This window comes from Pagrus major, chromosome 21, assembly GCF_040436345.1.
Source record: "Pagrus major chromosome 21, Pma_NU_1.0".
Taxonomy (NCBI): domain Eukaryota; kingdom Metazoa; phylum Chordata; class Actinopteri; order Spariformes; family Sparidae; genus Pagrus; species Pagrus major.
Genome location: NC_133235.1, coordinates 11,734,187 through 11,752,980, shown reverse-complemented (window position 1 = coordinate 11,752,980; position 18,794 = coordinate 11,734,187). Strand labels below are relative to the sequence as shown.

The window sequence follows — 18,794 nt, the reverse complement described above, 5'->3', positions numbered from 1 at the left end:
TACTTTATTTTATTTTATTTTATTTATTTTTATTTTATTTTACTTTCCACCTCGTGACATGTAGCGTTGTCGACCCTCATGACGTCACGCGTCGCAGGTTTGCCGGAAGTTGCGTGAACAGCAGGCTGTCACCGGAGCTGCTAGCCGCCTGCTGCCCTAAAAACAAGTGAAATTTAAGAATAAAACCGTCGCCAAGTGGAAGTCAAACTAACTCCTACAGGAATATGGACGACGACGTGCTGACGACTCTGAAGCTGTTGATAATTGGCGAAAGTGGAGTCGGGAAGTCGAGGTTTGTCCCTGTTTGTAGCGAGCCTTTAGCTAGCCTGTTGTGAATGTTGATATCTTCTTGTTATGTAAGTTTATTAGCCGCTGCTCAGCAGCTGTTGCTACAGCTAGCTGGTGGTGTTGTTGTCCTTTTTCTTTGAGTTCAGGCCAAATACTTACTGCTAACAGGCTGACAATTAGGTGACACATGACGTCAGCGTCACATATGAAGCTGTAAAACTTTTCCTGGTGTGTTGTTTGCTGATTAGAGATGATGTTGCTCATCTTCAGACAGTTGTCAACATTAAAACTGTACAGTTGTGTTCATTTCCCTGTAACTTACAGAGGTAGAGGCTGATGCAGCCTTTAGTCAACTCACAAAAGCCTATTGTCCTGTCCGCCCTGCTTATTTCCATGTTATCTCTATTTCCCTGCAGTCTCCTCCTGAGGTTCACAGATGATACTTTTGATCCAGAGCAGTCAGCAACAATAGGTTATACACACGTACATTAATACACATTCACTGGTAAATGGAAAGTTTTTTAAATGGATAATTTAAAGCCGTTTCTCTTTCCCTCTTTCCTCTTTCATGACTGATCAGGTGTGGATTTCAAAGTAAAGACACTCGCAATCGATGGGAACAGAGCAAAACTGGCCATATGGGTAAGACTGAAGTACTTCAGGCATTGTCTACAGTTTGTTTGTGTTGTCAGGAAAAACATGATGAACTACAGTGTTTCTCCACAAGATGGCGACATTGCACAGCCAGAATCGCTGAAAGAATCTGATGTCCAATGAAAACACACCATACACAGCGAGGCCACAACCTAAGCCCTAAACACTACCATACAGTTTATTATTTGTAAAGTCACATGGGCTGAGGTAAACAAGGCTCATAATGCGTCTAGTTCAACACATCTGATGTTTATTTTTAAATGAAATGGTTGTATGTATATTATAATATTGTTCTGTGTAATTGGATGAAAACAAGTCAATAACATCATAAAAACTACTTGTACACAACTGCATAAAAAATAGATTTTTCTAATGACTTCCCTGGTCATCTTATCTTTAAATATTGGAACAATATGAAGGTTGTAGTCTGTAAGGACTCCTCAGGTAAAGGCCAGTTTCGTAGGACAGTCCTGGGGCAGCATTATCTGGAGCACAAGTCAGAGTCTGTCTCACTCTGTTTAGACCTGTATTAAAATTGGATCTGTATCTGGATACGTTATCTGGTTAATAAAGGATCCAGTCCTGCCTTTGCGTTTACACCTGGAGTTTAGTGAGTTGTTGAGTGAGGGGGAAACTTTATAAACTTTGTGAAACGCTGTCCACACGTCCATTGTGTTGCAGAGATATCTACTGAAGTTAGCATGCCAGGCCTGTAAACCTCTTTGTGCTAGTGTTGTAAACACCCACACTACAGTAGTCCAGTTAGCTGCATGGCTAACTGAGCTAACAACCGAACAGTAGCTGCAGTTGTGGATGTATAAACAGAGTACAGTAAGCAGCAGTTTGCAGTTACTTTGGTGGCGCTGCCCGTATTTGTTGTATGAATTCAACAGATGGCCTATTCTTACATCAGCAGATCAGTTATCTGAGTAATTAGAGCCACGTCTCTTTCAGCTTTCTTGCTTGCTCTCTCTCTCTTAATTTGAGAAACAAACTTTATTTTATTTTAGCTAGAAAGAAATGTCTATCATTGTTATGTAGAGGAGGAGGAAGAAGAAGAAGTACTTTATTTTTTCACTCTGTTGTTATTTCTTTTACATACACAGGCCCAAAACACACACACACACAAGCACAAACAGGACCTATATGGGATCAGCACGCATTAATGGGGAGGTGTCAGGGTGAGGGGGCTGTGCTGTATGAGGCACCAGGAGCATTTAGGGGTTCGGTGGCTTGCTCAAGGGCACCTCGGCAGTGCTCAGGAGGCTAACTGGCACACCAGGGACTGAGCTAATGCTGCCCAATGTGTTGCGTATGAATGCATTTACACCTACCTAAGATCTGAACACAATGCAGACCAGACTTCCTCCAGATGTGGGCCGGCACATCTGATTACATTCTGATCACGCTGCATTTACACTCTGCATTAATCCAGATAATGTGTCCGGATACAGCTGTACACAGTGTAACACCAGGTGTGAATGAGATGTGAGCGTTATAGTTGGTCTTAAAAGTTTGCTATCATGGAGTCTTTTTGCTGCTGTTGATCTCTAATGTCTTTACTTTTGCAGGACACAGCTGGACAGGAAAGGTTTCGCACCCTGACGCCCAGCTACTACCGCGGTGCACAAGGAGTCATACTTGGTAAACACTGATGCTTACAAAGCCGCATAACACGTTTAACTGGACCTAGAGACAATTTTGTCTCTCTACTTTCTTCCCACATGATCCTCCCAGGGCCACGGACATACTGTTTGTCACTTCTTTCCTTTTGCTTGTAGTGAAGATGTTATTGTCCTTAAATCAGTTATTCCCTTTAACTCCTTTTTTCTGTTTGTGTGGTTTTGACAGTATATGACGTCACAAAGCGTGACACTTTTACGAAGCTTGAAAACTGGCTGAATGAACTGGAAACCTACACGACACGCAATGACATTGTAAAAATGCTCGTCGGAAACAAAATTGATAAGGTGAGTGTGAAGCTTGTGCCAGTTTGAGACATAGAACTAATTTAAACCGTTCTCCTCAACAGATCTTGGATTTTTCTAGTCATTTATGTTCAGGATATCAAGTATAAAGACTCAGTTATGTCTTTAAAGAAGCACTATGTAATTTTGGGGAAGACATTTTAATCAGAAGAGAAAGATCTTCATAGATTATTATTTTTTTTTTTTTATGCCCAAACAAACTCTCTTCTTTTTTCATGACTGAATAAACTGAATAAACAAACTGACCTTAAAGGACAACACAACTTCATACTGTTTTACTTTGTTTATATGTGGCGGACCCTGCCACCTCTCTAGCTTCAAACAGTGTTCTGGGGACCTTATATTCCTCTGAGAACAGCTTGTTTATTCAGTTATAGAAAAAATAAATATTTCTTTATAGTTATAGTTTTATTATTAACTCATTAATATTGTAAATTTTGTTTACAAGTTTGAATTTCTTCTCCAAAAACTACAAGTCGCCACTTTTTAATGTGAACATTCATATTGTACCTCCAACATATTAGATACAAATAAAAAAATTAAAATAATGCAGCACCAGAAATGCTCAAAAGTGTTTTACAAAACTCACCAGCATACGGTGTTAGACTTGTGTTATACATGATGATCAAACAACATGTACTCCATATAGATAAAATGACATCGGATGCCCGTTTGTTTTTTTCAGGACGACCAGGAGGTGGACAGAAATGAGGGGCTGAAATTTGCTCGGAAACACTCTATGCTTTTTATTGGTAAGTCTGAATGTCACAGTGAGATCAGACGTGGTCAGACGTGGTCATTTAAACTAATAGAGCCATGAAATGCAACTTAGAGCCTTTAAAACATACCGTGCTGTGCTCTAAAGTCAGAAACTGTAATTGCGCAGTTGGAACGAGTCGAGACATCCCTCAGAAAGTCGTGCGTTTAGTTTGGGCTTGTTGCATTTTTGAGTCTCTGCTGTCAGAGCTGCACTGAAAGATGCGGCCCCTCCAGAAGTACTGCATTATGATTAAAATCTAGCGGGCTTTCATTTTATCGGATCCATGTCTACACGTGTTCTTGATTCTCATCTCCAATCTGTAAAATTAGGTTAACGTTTCTGTGGAGTTTCCATTTTAGAACGGCTAAATTAAGGGGTTTTAAAAAAAAGGGCTGGGCAAGAAGATGTCGTGGATCGAATCCGCCGCGAGGATGTCTTCATCCCACTGGATGTTTGCTGCTTCCGAAATGAAGTCATTTCATACTTTATTTTCATGTTTGTCAACACATACTTTTAAATCTCTGTCATGGAGTTTGAATGTATTATAAAAAGAAAGATGTTCTGCTCTGTTTTGGATTTAAAAGCTGACGTGTGGGGTTCTTAGCGAGCGCTCTGCAGTTTTTTTCTTAATCTCATAAATCTTGGTAACCCTTTTTCCTTTGTACAGAGGCCAGTGCAAAGACCAAAGATGGCGTCCAGTGTGCCTTTGAGGAGCTTGTGGAGAAGATCCTGCAGACGCCGGGGCTTTGGGAGAGTGAAAACCAGGGTCAGAAGCTGCGTCTGGGGGAGCAGCAGCAGGGCGGCGGCAGGGCGTGTGGAGGATACTGTTCCATACCCTGAAACTGGACAGAACCAAACGAAAGCACTAACCTGAAAGGAACGACTACGGACCAGAAACAGAGAGGAAAACAGAGAAAGAGAGGGAGAGGTGGAACTTTAAAAAAAAAATAGTTGGAGAAGTCCTGTCGGTCAAAAGGACTTTGCTGTTTGCACACTTCCTTTTCAACCATCACCTGTCACCTCTTTCTTTTTAAAACATGAATGAAAGGAACTTGAAAAAAAAAAAAAAACAGCCTCTTGCCTATAAGGAAGTATAGTGTTTTAAATTGACATAACCATGCAAAGTGTGCGTCATAGGAGTACATGTCTGGTCTGAATTTATCTTAATGGCAACAGTGATTCTGTTGTGCATTAGGGCATCAGGTTGATAGCGTAGTGCCTATAACATGAACCAATTTGTAGGTTACAGTACAGAGCTTGTCAAATTTTACTCCTGGTGAATTATTATAATCAATGCAGAAGTCTCTAGTTCCCTGTAGATGTTGGCTTATATGTAGCTGCGCAGTTAAAGTACAAAATGTTCCACTTCATGTGTATTTGAAAGCTTTATTTCAGGCATAACACATGAATTGGATTGAGGGCAGCGGTGGAGGAGACTTGTTACGTTAGCATTAACGTTAACATGCACCAGAACACTGTGAATGCCAAGTAAGACATTTCACAAAGCCCCCCCCCCCCCCCCCCCAGTTACTGAGCTCATCTCTGCTGTTAATCTAATCATTATTTGTTTGATGGTGATTTCCATCTATGTATGTATAGAAGCTCTAAAATAAACCGACGTCCTTTTTTCTTTTTCTTTTTCCTCGTTCCATGTAAAAATCCAAGACAAGTAATCATCTTTTGTTTTTTTCTGATTTTCTTCAACCAAACCTGTCTTTTTCCTCGCATGTCTGACCTGGACCATAACTCCCACAGCTACAAGTCTAAGGTTTACAGTATTTACAGCTCTTGCAATAAAATATACTCTTTTAGTAACTTGAGTCGCTCTGGCAAAATGTCATTTAGTCTCAGCTTGGCCCTGTAAGCTTGTTTTCTCCCCATTTATTTAGCAGTTTCTGTGTGAAGTTGTGGTCTATATAATGTCCCACTGACTTATCAAAGGCATTTCTCGCACATGGCGGTATGAGAGCATTCCTAAGACGTGTTTGATGTATTGTTGCTGTTTGTTTGACTTCTTTTGTTCTTGTTGAGAATCATAACGGCCCTTACCTCCCTTCATCCCTGTACTTTCCCCTGTTGCCTTTGCAGTGCACCTATTTAAATCACATGGAGCAATATGTTGAAATGATATCTGCCTTAACATTGAATGGCATTTGCATTAGGGTTATGGTCCAGTAACGTTTGTATTGTTTCAAACTGAAATAAACCACAACCTCAAGATGCCGTCAGTCAAGTCTAATCATTTTTTAAGTACCATTTCTGAGCTGCCATTTAGTTTCCGTGTAGTGTCGAAGCCCACCTAATCAAAAGCAGGTTTAGGGTGGGATCAGGAGTGAGGTGCTCTTTCCATAATACTTTGTTGATGACTAGCCTGTCGCACATGCAAGACTGAAAACATTCCTTGCACAAAATACAAAAAAAAACAGACCAAAACTGGGACATGAGTGGAAAAATCCTGTTAATCATGTCTAGTTGAACGGTCCCGGAGGACAGATTGTGATTACAAGCTGATGTTTGGTGTTAGGATGTCCCCAGATGGAACAAGATGCTCCCCACAAGTCTCTCCTCAGAGTGGCAGAGGACCAGACATTCCCCCGAGGCTTATCGTGTTCTCTGCATTTCCACTAACATTAGTTTTTGGTAGTTGACCCCATAGTGAGGTCATGAAATTCCTGAGATCTCATTAACATCAAAAACAGATGACGGTTGTGTGTATTGTAAAAATGTTTGCTGCTGAAGAAAACACAGAAAAAAACAAAGATTTTGCTCAGTAAAAATATTCTTTCATTACAATACGATTCCATTTTGACAAAAACTCCTCTGAAAAAGTTGAATCTGCATTAATTTACTTTTGGGCCATTCGGGGTGGCAGCCAAAACAAGCTGTAAACACACTGATCACTTTTTAAGTTGATGCGGCAACTTGTTGGCTAGCATTAGCCTATGTGCTATAAAGTATAAAGTAGGTTTGGCCACTGTCAAATTGGCTTGCTATGTACATACACAGTCGATGTTGAGCAATGTTACTATTTATTTAGTCATATTCATGGTGACCTAACTAAATAAGTGCAATGTTTACTCTTCTTTTAGCTCTGTTTTTCTAACCCCACTAAGCTAACTCTTGAGGAATAGCTAGCTTCAAAATGCTCTGTGTTCACAAGGTACCAACTTTGTTGCAGTTTGGTGCTGAAAAATTAGCCCATTAAGTTTTATACCTTTTCTCTCTGAACAGTTTGAGATAAAACGTGGGGACAGCCTTCCACTCCGAAACACCGCTGTTCCGACCCTCCCCCAAAAACACGCTGTTCTGACTTTCAACTTCAAATTACTTCCCAATAGGGTTAGGGTCAGGGTTTCCCCAATAGCCTTTTCGGAATAGCGGGGTCTTTAGAAACAATGGGAAACCACGCCATTATGAAGAATGGAAGTCTATTTTCAGAACAGCGGGGTTTCGGAAAGGCGGGGTGTAACCAAAACATCTAACATAAGGCCACCTGGCCGTGAACAAACGGGGCATCGTATCGCCAGAGTTGCCAACAGCTGCTCAGCTGTAGCTGTCTTTGGCTGTAGCTACTACCTGCCATTAGCTAGTTAGCTCAGTTAGCCTGCAGGTATGGACCTAGTCGGCTAGACTGGCTTGAAGCGCTAATCCTAACTGATGAAACAGGATGTGCCAGTGCTAGCTGGTTAGCATGCCTACCTGAGTAGACATCTATGCAATACTATACGTTGACGCCTTTGATCGACCTTCAAGACCATCTGTTGATAATGTCAGATAATTTATTTGAAATTTAAAACTACAATTCTGGCCATTTTGCACCTTCAAAGTTGCCCGTTGTGGCTCATAATGATGCTATTATGAACTTGTCCCCTGCGAGTTTCAGCCTTGTACATTTTATTCCATGGACTTGTGCTGATTTATTGACATGTGTCACACAAAATATCCCAAATCGCAACTATCCCAACTATCAGCGCGAATCCTTGATCGATGCTCTTCAGCAGAACATCGACCGCAGTCTACTCTGCTCGAAGAACTGTCTCGCTGTTGGTCCAGGATGCCACCCTTCTGCCCATATTACAAGCATTTAAAAAGCAATTTGAAAGGATATAACGAAACTGCGAGAGCCACAATTGCACACATGAAAAGTACCACTAAATACAGCTCAGTCAAACATAGCTATGCATATCCAGCCACTGCAAAGCGGTGATTTAAAGCAAACGACTGGTCAAAAGATTTCACATTGGGTTTATTCAAATAGCTGCTGTCAAACTTTAGCATTGGATGATAATCCAGTCTCATGAAGTTAATATAACTTACTGCAACAGATGGCAATAGGAAGACATTAGAAAAACATGGCAAAAACAGTAGAAAATATTCAATTGCGTTAGGTCAGTTTTTCCATTTTACGATGTAAAAATGATTGAAAATGTCAAAATTTATCAGCATTACAAAATAACAGAGGCTGTACATATAATGCAAGGCACTTAAGCATCTGGTATTCCCATATGGAACCATGTGCCTGGACCAGATGCTCATATTAAATGCCTACACGCTGTTTGCCAGGGCCACGTTAACAGTCTGGACCTCAGCGATATGAGAGGACTTCTGGATGATGCGGCTGGTGAGAGTGGGCCCCGCGGTGCAGCTCTGCCTCAGAGCAGCGGTGGGTCCTGTGACACACATCCTGTCTATGATAGTGGTCCTCGTAATCGAGTAGGGCTCTCGGGTGCAGCTCTGCCCTGTGGCAGCGCTGGGCACGATTACGCTGCTCTGGTCTGCCAGGCAGCTCTGTCCCTGGGCCAAGTTGGTCAGAGCCACGGCGGCGTGGATCTCCCTCCAGCCTTGATCGACTCGTCTCGGCTGGCCTCGGCCCTGCTGCTGGTCCCTGTGAATATATTAAAGAAAAACAGCTGTTTTTGACGTCAGTTATTGGATTTCATTTCACATCTTTCTTTAATTAACCTGGAAAAGGATTCGTTTGCTTGGATATCTCCTCTTGATAGAAAACCCGAATAATATGGATGAATTAAATGTGGTGGTTCAATTACAAGAACAACCTTCACGGGAGAATAGAAAGAGGGTTACTTTTCAAACTGATGAAAGTTGAAAAGTGCAATCAGCTGATCTGATTGCAGATGGAGAAATGAATAATTAAACCTACCTATCACATTTAGTTGAAGTATAGTCCATCGTATCTGCAAGAGACAAGAAAAAGGGTCAGTTAAACATGCCATGAATCAGTTGACTTGATATCAGTGAAACTGTAAACCATCAGTGGCAGATTAGGCTTCATGACCACATGTTAGTGATAGTTAGTGCATGATGAGTGTGTGAGTGTAGGTGATTTAGTTTGTCTGTGCATGTGAGGGTGCTTCAGAATTCAAGTGCGTGCGTCTGAATATTAGAACATTTCACAGCCACTATTTGTCTTGTGTTTTACGGCGCCAGAAAGGTTTGACTCAGTGAAGTGCACATGTCCGCCTGTGCTCAGCTCCCCCGGCCAAGACAAATGCAATGCAGAGTTCCTCTTAAAGCTTTTGAAAGGGGGGAGAAAAAAAAAATCTGATATCTGCATCGTGTCACGAGGACTGACGCTGTGTTTTCACATTTCCAGCTCTGCTAGGAGGGGGGGTCCCCAACGCGAGCGCCTGCCCTTCCCCTAGTGAGTTGCATATAATATGCTTCTGTTATTTGACATTAGGTAATATTTATTAACAGTGAATAAATTATGAAAATAAGAAATGAATAGCCAGCCAGCCATTTCCACCATCTGTCAATGTAATTCCCTCTCGACTTTAGTGGCCACCCCGAGATATTCAGTGGCACCTTCCGGCCCCCGGCGTGAAAAGATTCTGGGGCGCCCCTGCTGTTAGCACCTGTAGAGTTGGTCCACTGTGTGCCATCCCTTTTCCAAAAGCCGTCCCTGCACATCTATCGTGTGCCTGAGCAGTTAATTACATTTCACCAACAGACAGGGGAGTGTCTGATGAATGAATACCTGAGAACCCAAACGCAATCTAAGCAAGGATCCGTCTTTATTTCACAAAGCCCTGAACTTCAGTATCTCTGGCTATTTCAGAGGCCTGAGCAGGATAAATAGGACTTTGGAGAAATGTTATATTGCTTGTGCAATTTCAGTTTGCGGTCTGTGCATAAGCGTGCATGATATGTAGAACATATTTTCCATTTCAGTTTTGGAGTATTGCCTTTTTTCATTGGAGCAGATAGAAGCTGGTCGACATTTTTCTTCTGAGAGCAATAGATGGGGAAATTAGAGGCCCACTGTGAAACACAGTCTTTCAAAGCTAACAGCCCGAAACATCCCCATCTCTGATTTCTTTAGCCAGGCTTCGGCCAAGAGCAACTACTTATTGATAGTAAATCATTTTGCTGTTTTATGCTTTTTTGCTACTGAACGTCCCTGAGCTTTTCTCTCTTTAGCCATAACATGCTTTGCCAAGAAAGTACTACAGTACCTCTGTTGTATTTATTAGCAAGAAAAAAAAACATTGTTTTACCTCTGGTGATTCTCAAATTTACAGCAGGGATCACTTACAACAAAAGTTTACAGAGGTAACGAAGCTGCCGACTGCTCCTTTATTATAACATCGTGCTGCAGTGGTGCAATAACGCTGGCGTTGTTAATGTCGCTAACATGAACATAATTTATTAACAGATGAGGAAAAGTTCAATATTTGGGGGAAATAGGCGTATTAACTTTCTGGCTGAGAGTTAAATGGGAACAAATAATGCTGTAAACTACAGCAAGCAGCCGGTTAGCTTAGCTTAGCATAAACACTGGGGGAAACGGCTACGAGACCTTTTCTCATCTAACGCTCGGCAAGAAAGAGTATTCAAATTTGTACGAAATTTCCAAATTTTTCCTGCATGCTATGCACGGTATTCAGCTTCCTCCACCATAAATTCTGTCTCATGGCGTCCTAATTGCCTCACAGTGACATAACGTCTGCACGAGTTGATTTAACTCCTGGATGTTCTCCCACATATCCAGACGACCCACGGTCAGTTAACCTGCTCGCAGTCATCTCACAGGTGTGTCATTAGGAGCCACGCTGGAAAACAACTGTGTACTAAGAAAACACTGTCACACCTTACTTCCTCAATGCGGATGTGCGTTCGCGAACAAGAGACTCCCCTCTCAGCATGCGTGTTTTTATTTGAAGCGAAACGGGTGGAAAACACAGCGAGGCGTTTGTCCAGATATGTTTTTCAGCGCTCTGCGTCCAATAAAGCATGATGCTGGTCACATTTATGGCTCTCCAGCCTTCTTAAGGGAAACATAGAAGTTGATGCGAGTACCATATTACACGGTGTCGCCATCCTCATAGTTCTGCGGGCCCACAGTAAATAGCAACATCACTAACATATACTAACTATTCCATTAGACTTTTACTGCCTGTGGGATTCAGACTGATATGTTTAAAGTGTAGCTATAAGACACCGTGTAGTGGGCATCACTTATTAGTCCATCACTTGAGGTTTAGTGACTGTTTTAGTCGTCTCCTGGGCGGAGTATAAACGTGTTAATGGTGTTAGTGCCTGTCATGAATTTGGCAGCTTGACTTTCCACTTCACCTCCACAGACTTGCCGTACTGGGTTGCAAACACCCTTAATGTGACCAGCAGGGATGCATTAAAAGTTTGCACAAACATTTCAACGGCGCTGCTCACACAGTGTGTGATGACATCAAGAACCCCCAAATACTCCAAAAGAAATACGATTTGACGAGAGAGTAATAACATGTTTTGGAATATATTTCAACGTTTTGGGAAATACGCTTATTTGCTGTCTGGCCCGAGAAGATTGATATCAGCCTCATGTAGACTATATGTCAAGCTACAGCCAGCAGACTGTTATCTTAAATTAGCATAGCGTAAAGACTGAAAACAGGAGGGAGCAGCCCGGTTAGCCTGGCTCTGTCCAAAGTTAACAAAAATCAGCTGACCAGACAAACATATATAAACTCACTTATAAACATGTTGTGTTTCATTTGCTTAATCTGTTCAAAATGAGAAGGAAGAAAGTTAGCGTGCCTAGCTTGGACAGCAGACAGCAGTGGGCTAGCAGCACGGAGGTCAGTAACGATGTTATGGTAGTTACTTTTTTTTATATCTTATACTTGAGTTTGTCTGTCAAACTCAATGTGGACGAACAATGGCTGAGCGCTGCTTGAATGAACACGGGTGGAAAACTATTTAAGCGCCAAAGTCTGGAACTCCAACGCTCGTCACTGCCGACATTAGCATGTCAGGTTGTCATGTTTCCATCACTGCCTGTCGGAGCAGACGATAAACACACAGGAATGAATGCCAGTTGTAGCCTTTCCCGCTGAAGATAAAAGCCAGATGGTAGTGGGTGTTTGGGGATTTTTTTGTCCGGGGTGAAAAGGGAACTTTTGAGATGCAGGCGGATTTTGTTAGCGTTGTGCAGAGGCAAGCTAGCTGTTTACTTCTGTTTCCAGTCTCAGTGCTAAGCTTACGCAACTGTCTGCTAGCTGTAGCTTCATATTTAGCGTACAGGCACGAGAGTGGTGTCTATCTCCTCATCTAACTCTCTAAGGTAAGTGAGAATAACTGTATTACCATCGCTTAATCTATTTAAATGCTCAGTAAAATGTTTGTAAAATTGTATCATAGTTTTTGAATAGTTTAAAGGTGCAATATGTAAGAAATTTAGTGTGAAAAATGTAAAAAATAATGTGTATAAAAATATCAACAGTATTTGAAGAAACACTTTAATATATTGTGTTGCAGAGGTCACTAATGAAGTTAGCATGTTAACCAGTTAGCCCAGGCCCGTCCTTTCTCATAGGCCTAGTACCACTTCAAGCTCCCTGTCCAGGCTGCTATCAGCACGGCTAGCTGAGCTAACTAGCTAATGGCAACTATAATTATCAGCACTTAGCGGTTACTCTGGTCATATGCTGTTCAAGAGGTGGCCAATTCTTACATAATGCATCTTTAAGCAGGACAGTATACCCATAACATTTCATTGGTTAACAAATTGTTTTATTAGTACGAGCATGTCAACATTACGAATTGTTCTAATTATTGTTAAATTACCAATCTGTAGGGCAATTTGTGGTTGAATTGAGTTTCCTGGATGGAGATTGAGCTCCGTCACAGACTATGATAATATCCATTCAGTAACCTTTAGACTGGGACAAGAATGAATTGTTTGCCAGGAGAGTGGTGCCAAAATAATAAAAAAGGAACTTAAAGCATGCCTTGTTTGATTTCAGGAAAAATGCTAAAAAGTACAACTGTTACAAAAATCTTTTCACAGCTCTTATGATATAATGTAAATTTAGATTGATTTTGAGTCGGAAAGTAACACTTGGGAGCAGCAGCCCGCCAAAGCACACGGGTGGAGGAAGCTAAGCTGCACCCTTAGCGCTGACGGGGAGAGCCAAATGGATATTAGCGATCTGGCTCTGCGTTGTCTCGCTTTGCTGAGTGGCAGCTCTGACAGTCGCTCTACGAGACGTCTTCGGCGCTTTACTGACAGACTGCTCCATTTTTTACATTTGGCTGAGGCTTCCACTTCTCACCCTGGGAAGAATAAAGTCTCAGACGTTCTGTAATTGTCCTTGAGACTGGACTGGACATTTCCACCATGGCAAGAAGCTGAAGCGGAACAAATGGCACATTCTAGTATATGGAAATGATATTTGCGGTGTGCAGCGGCGGCCAGCACGAGCTCCATCCAATTTTAAAATGAGGGATTTCAGCGTCTGCATGAGTCTTTATTAGTGATGTTTGTAAAGGCTTTGGCTCCTGTACCGTAGCGGATTTGAGGGTTGTCAGTGTGCTGTGCTCCCTATAGGTCTGAAAGGGCACCCAGGTGTCAAACTCCCTCCCAGATTCGCTGTAACTTTATAATTGAATCTCGCAGAGCTTCTGACTTTCAGTTGGAATGCCAGAGATTTATTAATGTCAGGGAGCTCCGAGGAGCCATGTGGAAGTTTCTGTTCGGTCTGTTCTTATTTTACTGTTCACTGTGGTGTGTTAAAACTGAACTGAGGGGAAGCAGGCTTGTTAAAGTGTCATTTTACCTCGCATTCAACATAAATCTACAATTAACAAGGAAGATGCTTTAATGATTTCTGTGGACAGGGGGTGCTAGCATCTCTTTTCCTCCCAGTCTACCCTCTATGTTGTTCTGTTTGCTCAACTTGTCATGGTTTTATGCAGTTTTTGCACTCTAACATGCTGTCAGTGGTTTTATTTACACATATTTTGGTGTTAACGCAACGTTTTCCACCTATTTTTGACAAAAAAACCTGACATGTCTCACCCATGTGGTAGACGAAGTTGGCCTCAGTTTCGTAGGACGACGCCGGAGAGACGACATCTCGATCACATTCGTTGGAGCTGAACGACTCGGAGTGGCTCCTCCTCTTGCGGGCCGACGTGACGCCATCGGCCTTCGCCGCCATCATGTGCCGCAGGGTGTCGTTCAGATAACGATTCAGTAAGCTGCTCTTGTACTTGGATGGAGGCGACGCGCTGTCGTCACTGTTGGCGGAGTCCGCCATGGCGAGGACGCTGCCCTGTTTCTGGAGCACGCTCTTGTGAGAAGATGACCTGCCAAAATCTGATTGGCTGATGGGTGTTTGTAAGGGACACTCTTCATCTGCAGGAAAGGAAACAAGACTTAGACTTGAATGATTCAGATTGAATATATAAGATGTTATGCTGAAGGTTTTAGATCTTAAAGGGGCACTATGTAGTTTCAGAAAAGAAATTCAAACTAAGAATTTTAATATTTACAGTATTAATGAGGTCATAATACAAACTCTGAAATATTTATTTTTTCCATCACTGAATAAACAAGCTGTTCTCAGAGGAAAATAAGGTCCCAGAACACTGTTTGAAGCTAGAAAGGTGGCAGGGTCCGCCACATATAAACAAAGTAAAACAGTTTGAGTGTTGTCCTTTAAGGTCAGTTTGTTTATTCAGTCATGAAAACAAAGAGAGTTTGTTAAAGTATATAAAAAAAACATCAGTCAATGAAGATTTAAATTTCTCCAAAACTACATAGCGCTCCTTTAATTAAGTCTTTTGACTCACATCTATAAAAAGAGTAATAAACATATAGACTGAGGCTCGTACCATCTGAGTCGGTGTCATCACTGCACACGCTCAGCCGCTCAGCGTTTCCCTGGATATATTTATTGTACAGTTTGATCCTCAGGGCCCAGCTCAGGTCCGGCTGTCTCACGGTGTTCTTCAGCCTCCGCCGGGCGTTCGCAAACCAGTTCGAAACCTGCACGTGTGAACCTCGTTAAAGGATCTGCTTCATCTTAACACAACAACAACCTTCGTATTCGAAATTTCGAGTTGGTCTCTCACCTGCACTAGAGTCATATGTGAGCCCAGGGCCAGCAGGACCTTCTCGGTCTTGGTGGGGTAGGGGTTGTCCCGGTGTTTGTACAACCAATGTTTGAGCGGTCGGGCCATGTCCTGCAGCACCTGTCTCTTGTGGCGAACTTTGACCCCACCCAGACGAGACCTGGAGGAGGCAGAAGGCAGCCGAATAGATTCACAAAGACCAACGACAATCCACTCTGTAACAGCTACATGTTACTATCAGTGTCAAGAGTTGCTGTTCAGTCATGCATCGAAAAGACAGAACAAAAAACATTTTAGCATGACAAACTGTCAGGTTGGATCTGAAGTATCTTCAGTTTTCTAAGTATAACTACATTAAAGAAGCACTTTGTAGTTTTGGGGAAGAAATTCTTATCAGAAGAGAAAGATGACTGATTCACTGACTGATGTTTTATACCTAAAAAACTAAATAAAAAGAACTCTTTGAAAACTGAATAAACAAACTGACCTTAAAGGACAACACAATTTCATACTGTTTTACTTTGTTTATATGTGGCGGACCCTGCCACCTTTCTAGCTTCAAACAGTGTTCTGGGACCTTATTTTCCTCTATTCAGTTATGGAAAAAAATAATCACATATCTGAGTTTGTATTATCACCTCATTAACATTGTAAATATTAAAATTCTTGAGTTTGAATTTCTTCTCCAAAACTACACAGTGCCCCTTTAAAATACACATTTCAACTCTAATAAAAACACACGACCAGCTGTTTAACTGTTCATCATGCCATAAAAACAAATTTTCCAACTCAAGGGCGTACCCATATCTTCTGTACTTGATAGGAGAGCTGTTTTCACTGGCGTCCTGGCATCGCAGCAGGTCTGTGTTGTCGCCGTCTGTTAAACTGCTCTGAGGTAAGTCTACGCAGTCCAATCTGCTCCTCTCTGCCTCCGCTCTCCTGCTGTCCTCCAGACGAAGCAGCGTGTCAGACTTCATCACAGCGACTTTGTTCATGGTTAAACACGGAGCGTCTTCCTCAATCAACAGGTGCATCAGTAGACTTCCAGATGTAAATAGAAGCAGCAGGTTCCCATCCTGGATGTACTTGATGTGAAGGAAATGTAGAAAAAAAAGGGTTAAAAAGTTTTCCACCGCAGCCGTGACTGAGCACACTTGTTGATGACAGACTCTTCTGAGAGAATAATGTTTGAAAAGTCAGGGGATGTTGTCTGGTTTAGTCGAGCTGTGTGAGGAGAGTTCAAATAACCTGCTGCTCGGCTGCCTATTGGCTCTCCCGCCGTCCAATCACTTTTCCGGAGAGAGCTGTGTGAGGAAAAAGCTTGCAGAGCAGCAGCAGCCCCAGTAGCACCTCAGCAAAACCGTATGAAAAATATTGCACATGTAAGAATACCAGCAAATGTGGTCATCGGATTTACTAGTGAGATTCTGTCTGCTGTGACTGCAGCCTGCGCTAAGCAGTTCCACGCGCTATCATATTTTCTACATGAGGCATGCGAATCTCTTGTGGTTTTTTCCAAAAACCGGGTCAGCAAATAATACATGTTTTAAGAGGGGATTCTGGAAATTTATGGGTGTAATTACACGGTTGCTAATAACCAGCAAAACCACCAAGCTGTGCCTCGTGTTAGGCAGCGAATCCTGCTGAGCTGAAATGGATTTCGGTACAAATTGGCTCATAATGAATTCAACACAAACACTGGAAAATGAAACCGATCCTCGCCTATATAATCCTCAACCAGCGCTGCACGTGTCTTTGACAGTTTCTTGAGTTAACGTGTGTGTCTGAGTGTCAGAATTGTGCATCTCTTACAGTCAGCGTTCGGTTAATCCAACCATTATACTCAGATTTGCCTGTTTGTCTCTGCAGCATGGTGTATGAACAATTATAAAAACTGGGTCCGACTGAAGCTCGGCAGCGTCATTAGTGTGACTATATTAGAACATGCGGGCACCGGGCCCAGTATTCGAGGACTCTGTGGTTCAGCTGTAGTTGTCAACCACGTATGTTTTTCCTCTTGACATCCAAACACTCTTATGTAAGACTGTTTGGATCTACAGTAATGACTTTGCCATGCGCATTCATAACTTAATCATCTTTAAGCAAACATGTGATAAAATGCGCCAACTGATGAAGCCTCTGAAGGTTATGGCAGCACTTGTTCAACCGTTTAACATATTAGAGGACCCCGTAACTCTCATCCCTGCTCATAATTCAGCAGTATCAGTGGGGAGGTTGAGTTTCAATGGTTTCAAAGCTGAAAAACACATGGACCAGAAGCATCCCCGTTAGGTGCCGTAAATTCCTCGCTCACATTCCTCGGCCGTGGTCGGAGAATGCTACATGCTATCACACACCATTTACTCCTGTCCCTCTGTGATGTGTTCACCGACTTCACTGTTGATATTAGCTGGGAACACACCCACGTTCGGCAGCCAGGAGACCTGTAAAAAACACAGTGGAAGGACATATATCTCTTTTTGTTTGGATAGTTTGGCACTCGTGTGTGTGTTGGTGTTTGTGTGTGTGTGGCTTGCAGGTTCACAAACTGCAGGCCCAGTCCACGGGGCCAAAATCTGTGCTGGAGAAACTGACTGTGAACTTGAATATCCTGAAGAAGTATTATTTCTTTAACCATTTAGTAGATTCAAACTGAGGATTATTGATAATACTTGTTGTTAGTTGCTTTAAAGCTGCACTAATCAATATTTTCATGCATCAAATCGCTGCGATGTGAGAGAATTATCCACAACTCTCCCATCAGCTCCATGAAGCGTTTTATTGTCTTTCAGCTCATTGTTTTTGTTTTATTGCCTAGAACAGAACTGTTTTGGTTCACTGTGGCTACATCTTCGGAGGTGAAGCCCCATTCGTTCCTGTGAAAGCTGCTCAGTGGCACATGAAACCAAAAAAGCTCAACCTCCTGGCTTTAACATTACCCGGATGGTTCCACACTGTGTGGCACTAGAGACTTCTGCAGACCGAGCCAGCTAACCTTTGGTTTAGCACCCAGCTAACTTGAATAGAGATAAAATGATTTCATCTTGCGGCTCTTCTAGACTTTTCATATTTTAATGGACTGAATGGCTCAAATTATGATATTGAAATGAATCATTTTGCAGGGGTTGTGACACTAAAAAAGAAGTACACCGCTCTACAGCCACTTCTTCACAATGTAAGCAGGCTCCAGTGCATCACGTAACGTTGTAATTACACCGTTTGGCCACGACAAACCTTGGCTAAAGGTGCAATATGTGAGATTTCTTTTATTTATAACACTGAGTGTTGATGTTATGTCAAAGACGTCTATGTATCGTGTTGCAGAGATATCAATTGAAGCTAGCATGCTAACCAGCTAGCCCGTTGCCATTTTATACCTCAAGGGGCTAGTCCTTTGGTAAACAACACCAACACTCCACCGGTGCTCACAGCTAATATGACTGCTCGCTATCCGGTTAACTGAACTAACTAGCTAACAGACCAAACTTTTTGGTCGTACCGGACCAAGCGAGGCTGTAGCTTCAAAACCCTCGACTGTATTGAATTCAGCAATGAAGTGTTATTGCTTATGAATTCAACTATGTGTTTGAAAGAGGAATATTGTTATTTTGTCTTTCAAAAGTTGCATACTCTGACTTTAATGTGTCAGCTAATCAGAAAATAGGAATGAGTTGATGAGTTGATTTAATTTACAGTCACCAAACCAAAACCCTTTTCCCTTTCCTGCT

The 18,794-nt window shown here is 42.1% G+C and overlaps 2 protein-coding genes across 2 annotated transcripts; one reads left to right on the top strand and one right to left on the bottom strand.

The window, feature by feature from the left end:
* The first annotated feature begins 86 nt into the window (after positions 1 to 86).
* On the top strand, positions 87 to 5,918 carry LOC141016901 (ras-related protein Rab-18-B). Its single transcript, XM_073491481.1, has 7 exons — positions 87 to 292; positions 705 to 760; positions 869 to 930; positions 2,514 to 2,586; positions 2,794 to 2,912; positions 3,616 to 3,682; positions 4,358 to 5,918. The coding sequence occupies exons 1-7, from the start codon at positions 225 to 227 to the stop codon at positions 4,528 to 4,530; spliced, it is 618 nt and encodes a 205-aa protein (XP_073347582.1). The 5' UTR covers positions 87 to 224; the 3' UTR covers positions 4,531 to 5,918.
* A 2,317-nt stretch (positions 5,919 to 8,235) lies between these two features.
* Positions 8,236 to 16,043, bottom strand: LOC141017352 (homeobox protein Mohawk-like). The gene is made up of 6 exons (XM_073492033.1): positions 15,868 to 16,043; positions 15,067 to 15,226; positions 14,827 to 14,980; positions 14,009 to 14,347; positions 8,852 to 8,885; positions 8,236 to 8,575 (listed from the first exon to the last, which is right to left on the bottom strand). Exons 1-6 carry the CDS (start codon positions 16,041 to 16,043, stop codon positions 8,236 to 8,238), a joined length of 1,203 nt encoding a protein of 400 aa, XP_073348134.1.
* Between the last annotated feature and the right edge of the window lie 2,751 nt (positions 16,044 to 18,794).

Bases quoted from the DNA above. Each gene is read 5' to 3' on its own strand.
- LOC141016901 (XM_073491481.1), top strand. From the start codon at position 225: ATGGACGACGACGTGCTGACGACTCTGAAGCTGTTGATAATTGGCGAA. The intron at 293-704 runs GTTTGTCCCTGT...ATTTCCCTGCAG, and splicing joins AGTGGAGTCGGGAAGTCGAG to TCTCCTCCTGAGGTTCACAG. The intron at 2,587-2,793 runs GTAAACACTGAT...TGGTTTTGACAG, and splicing joins TGCACAAGGAGTCATACTTG to TATATGACGTCACAAAGCGT.
- LOC141017352 (XM_073492033.1), bottom strand. From the start codon at position 16,043: ATGAAGTCTGACACGCTGCTTCGTCTGGAGGACAGCAGGAGAGCGGAG. The intron at 15,227-15,867 runs GTACGCCCTTGA...TGCCTCCTCCAG, and splicing joins ATCAAGTACAGAAGATATGG to GTCTCGTCTGGGTGGGGTCA. The intron at 14,981-15,066 runs GTGAGAGACCAA...TCACACGTGCAG, and splicing joins CACATATGACTCTAGTGCAG to GTTTCGAACTGGTTTGCGAA.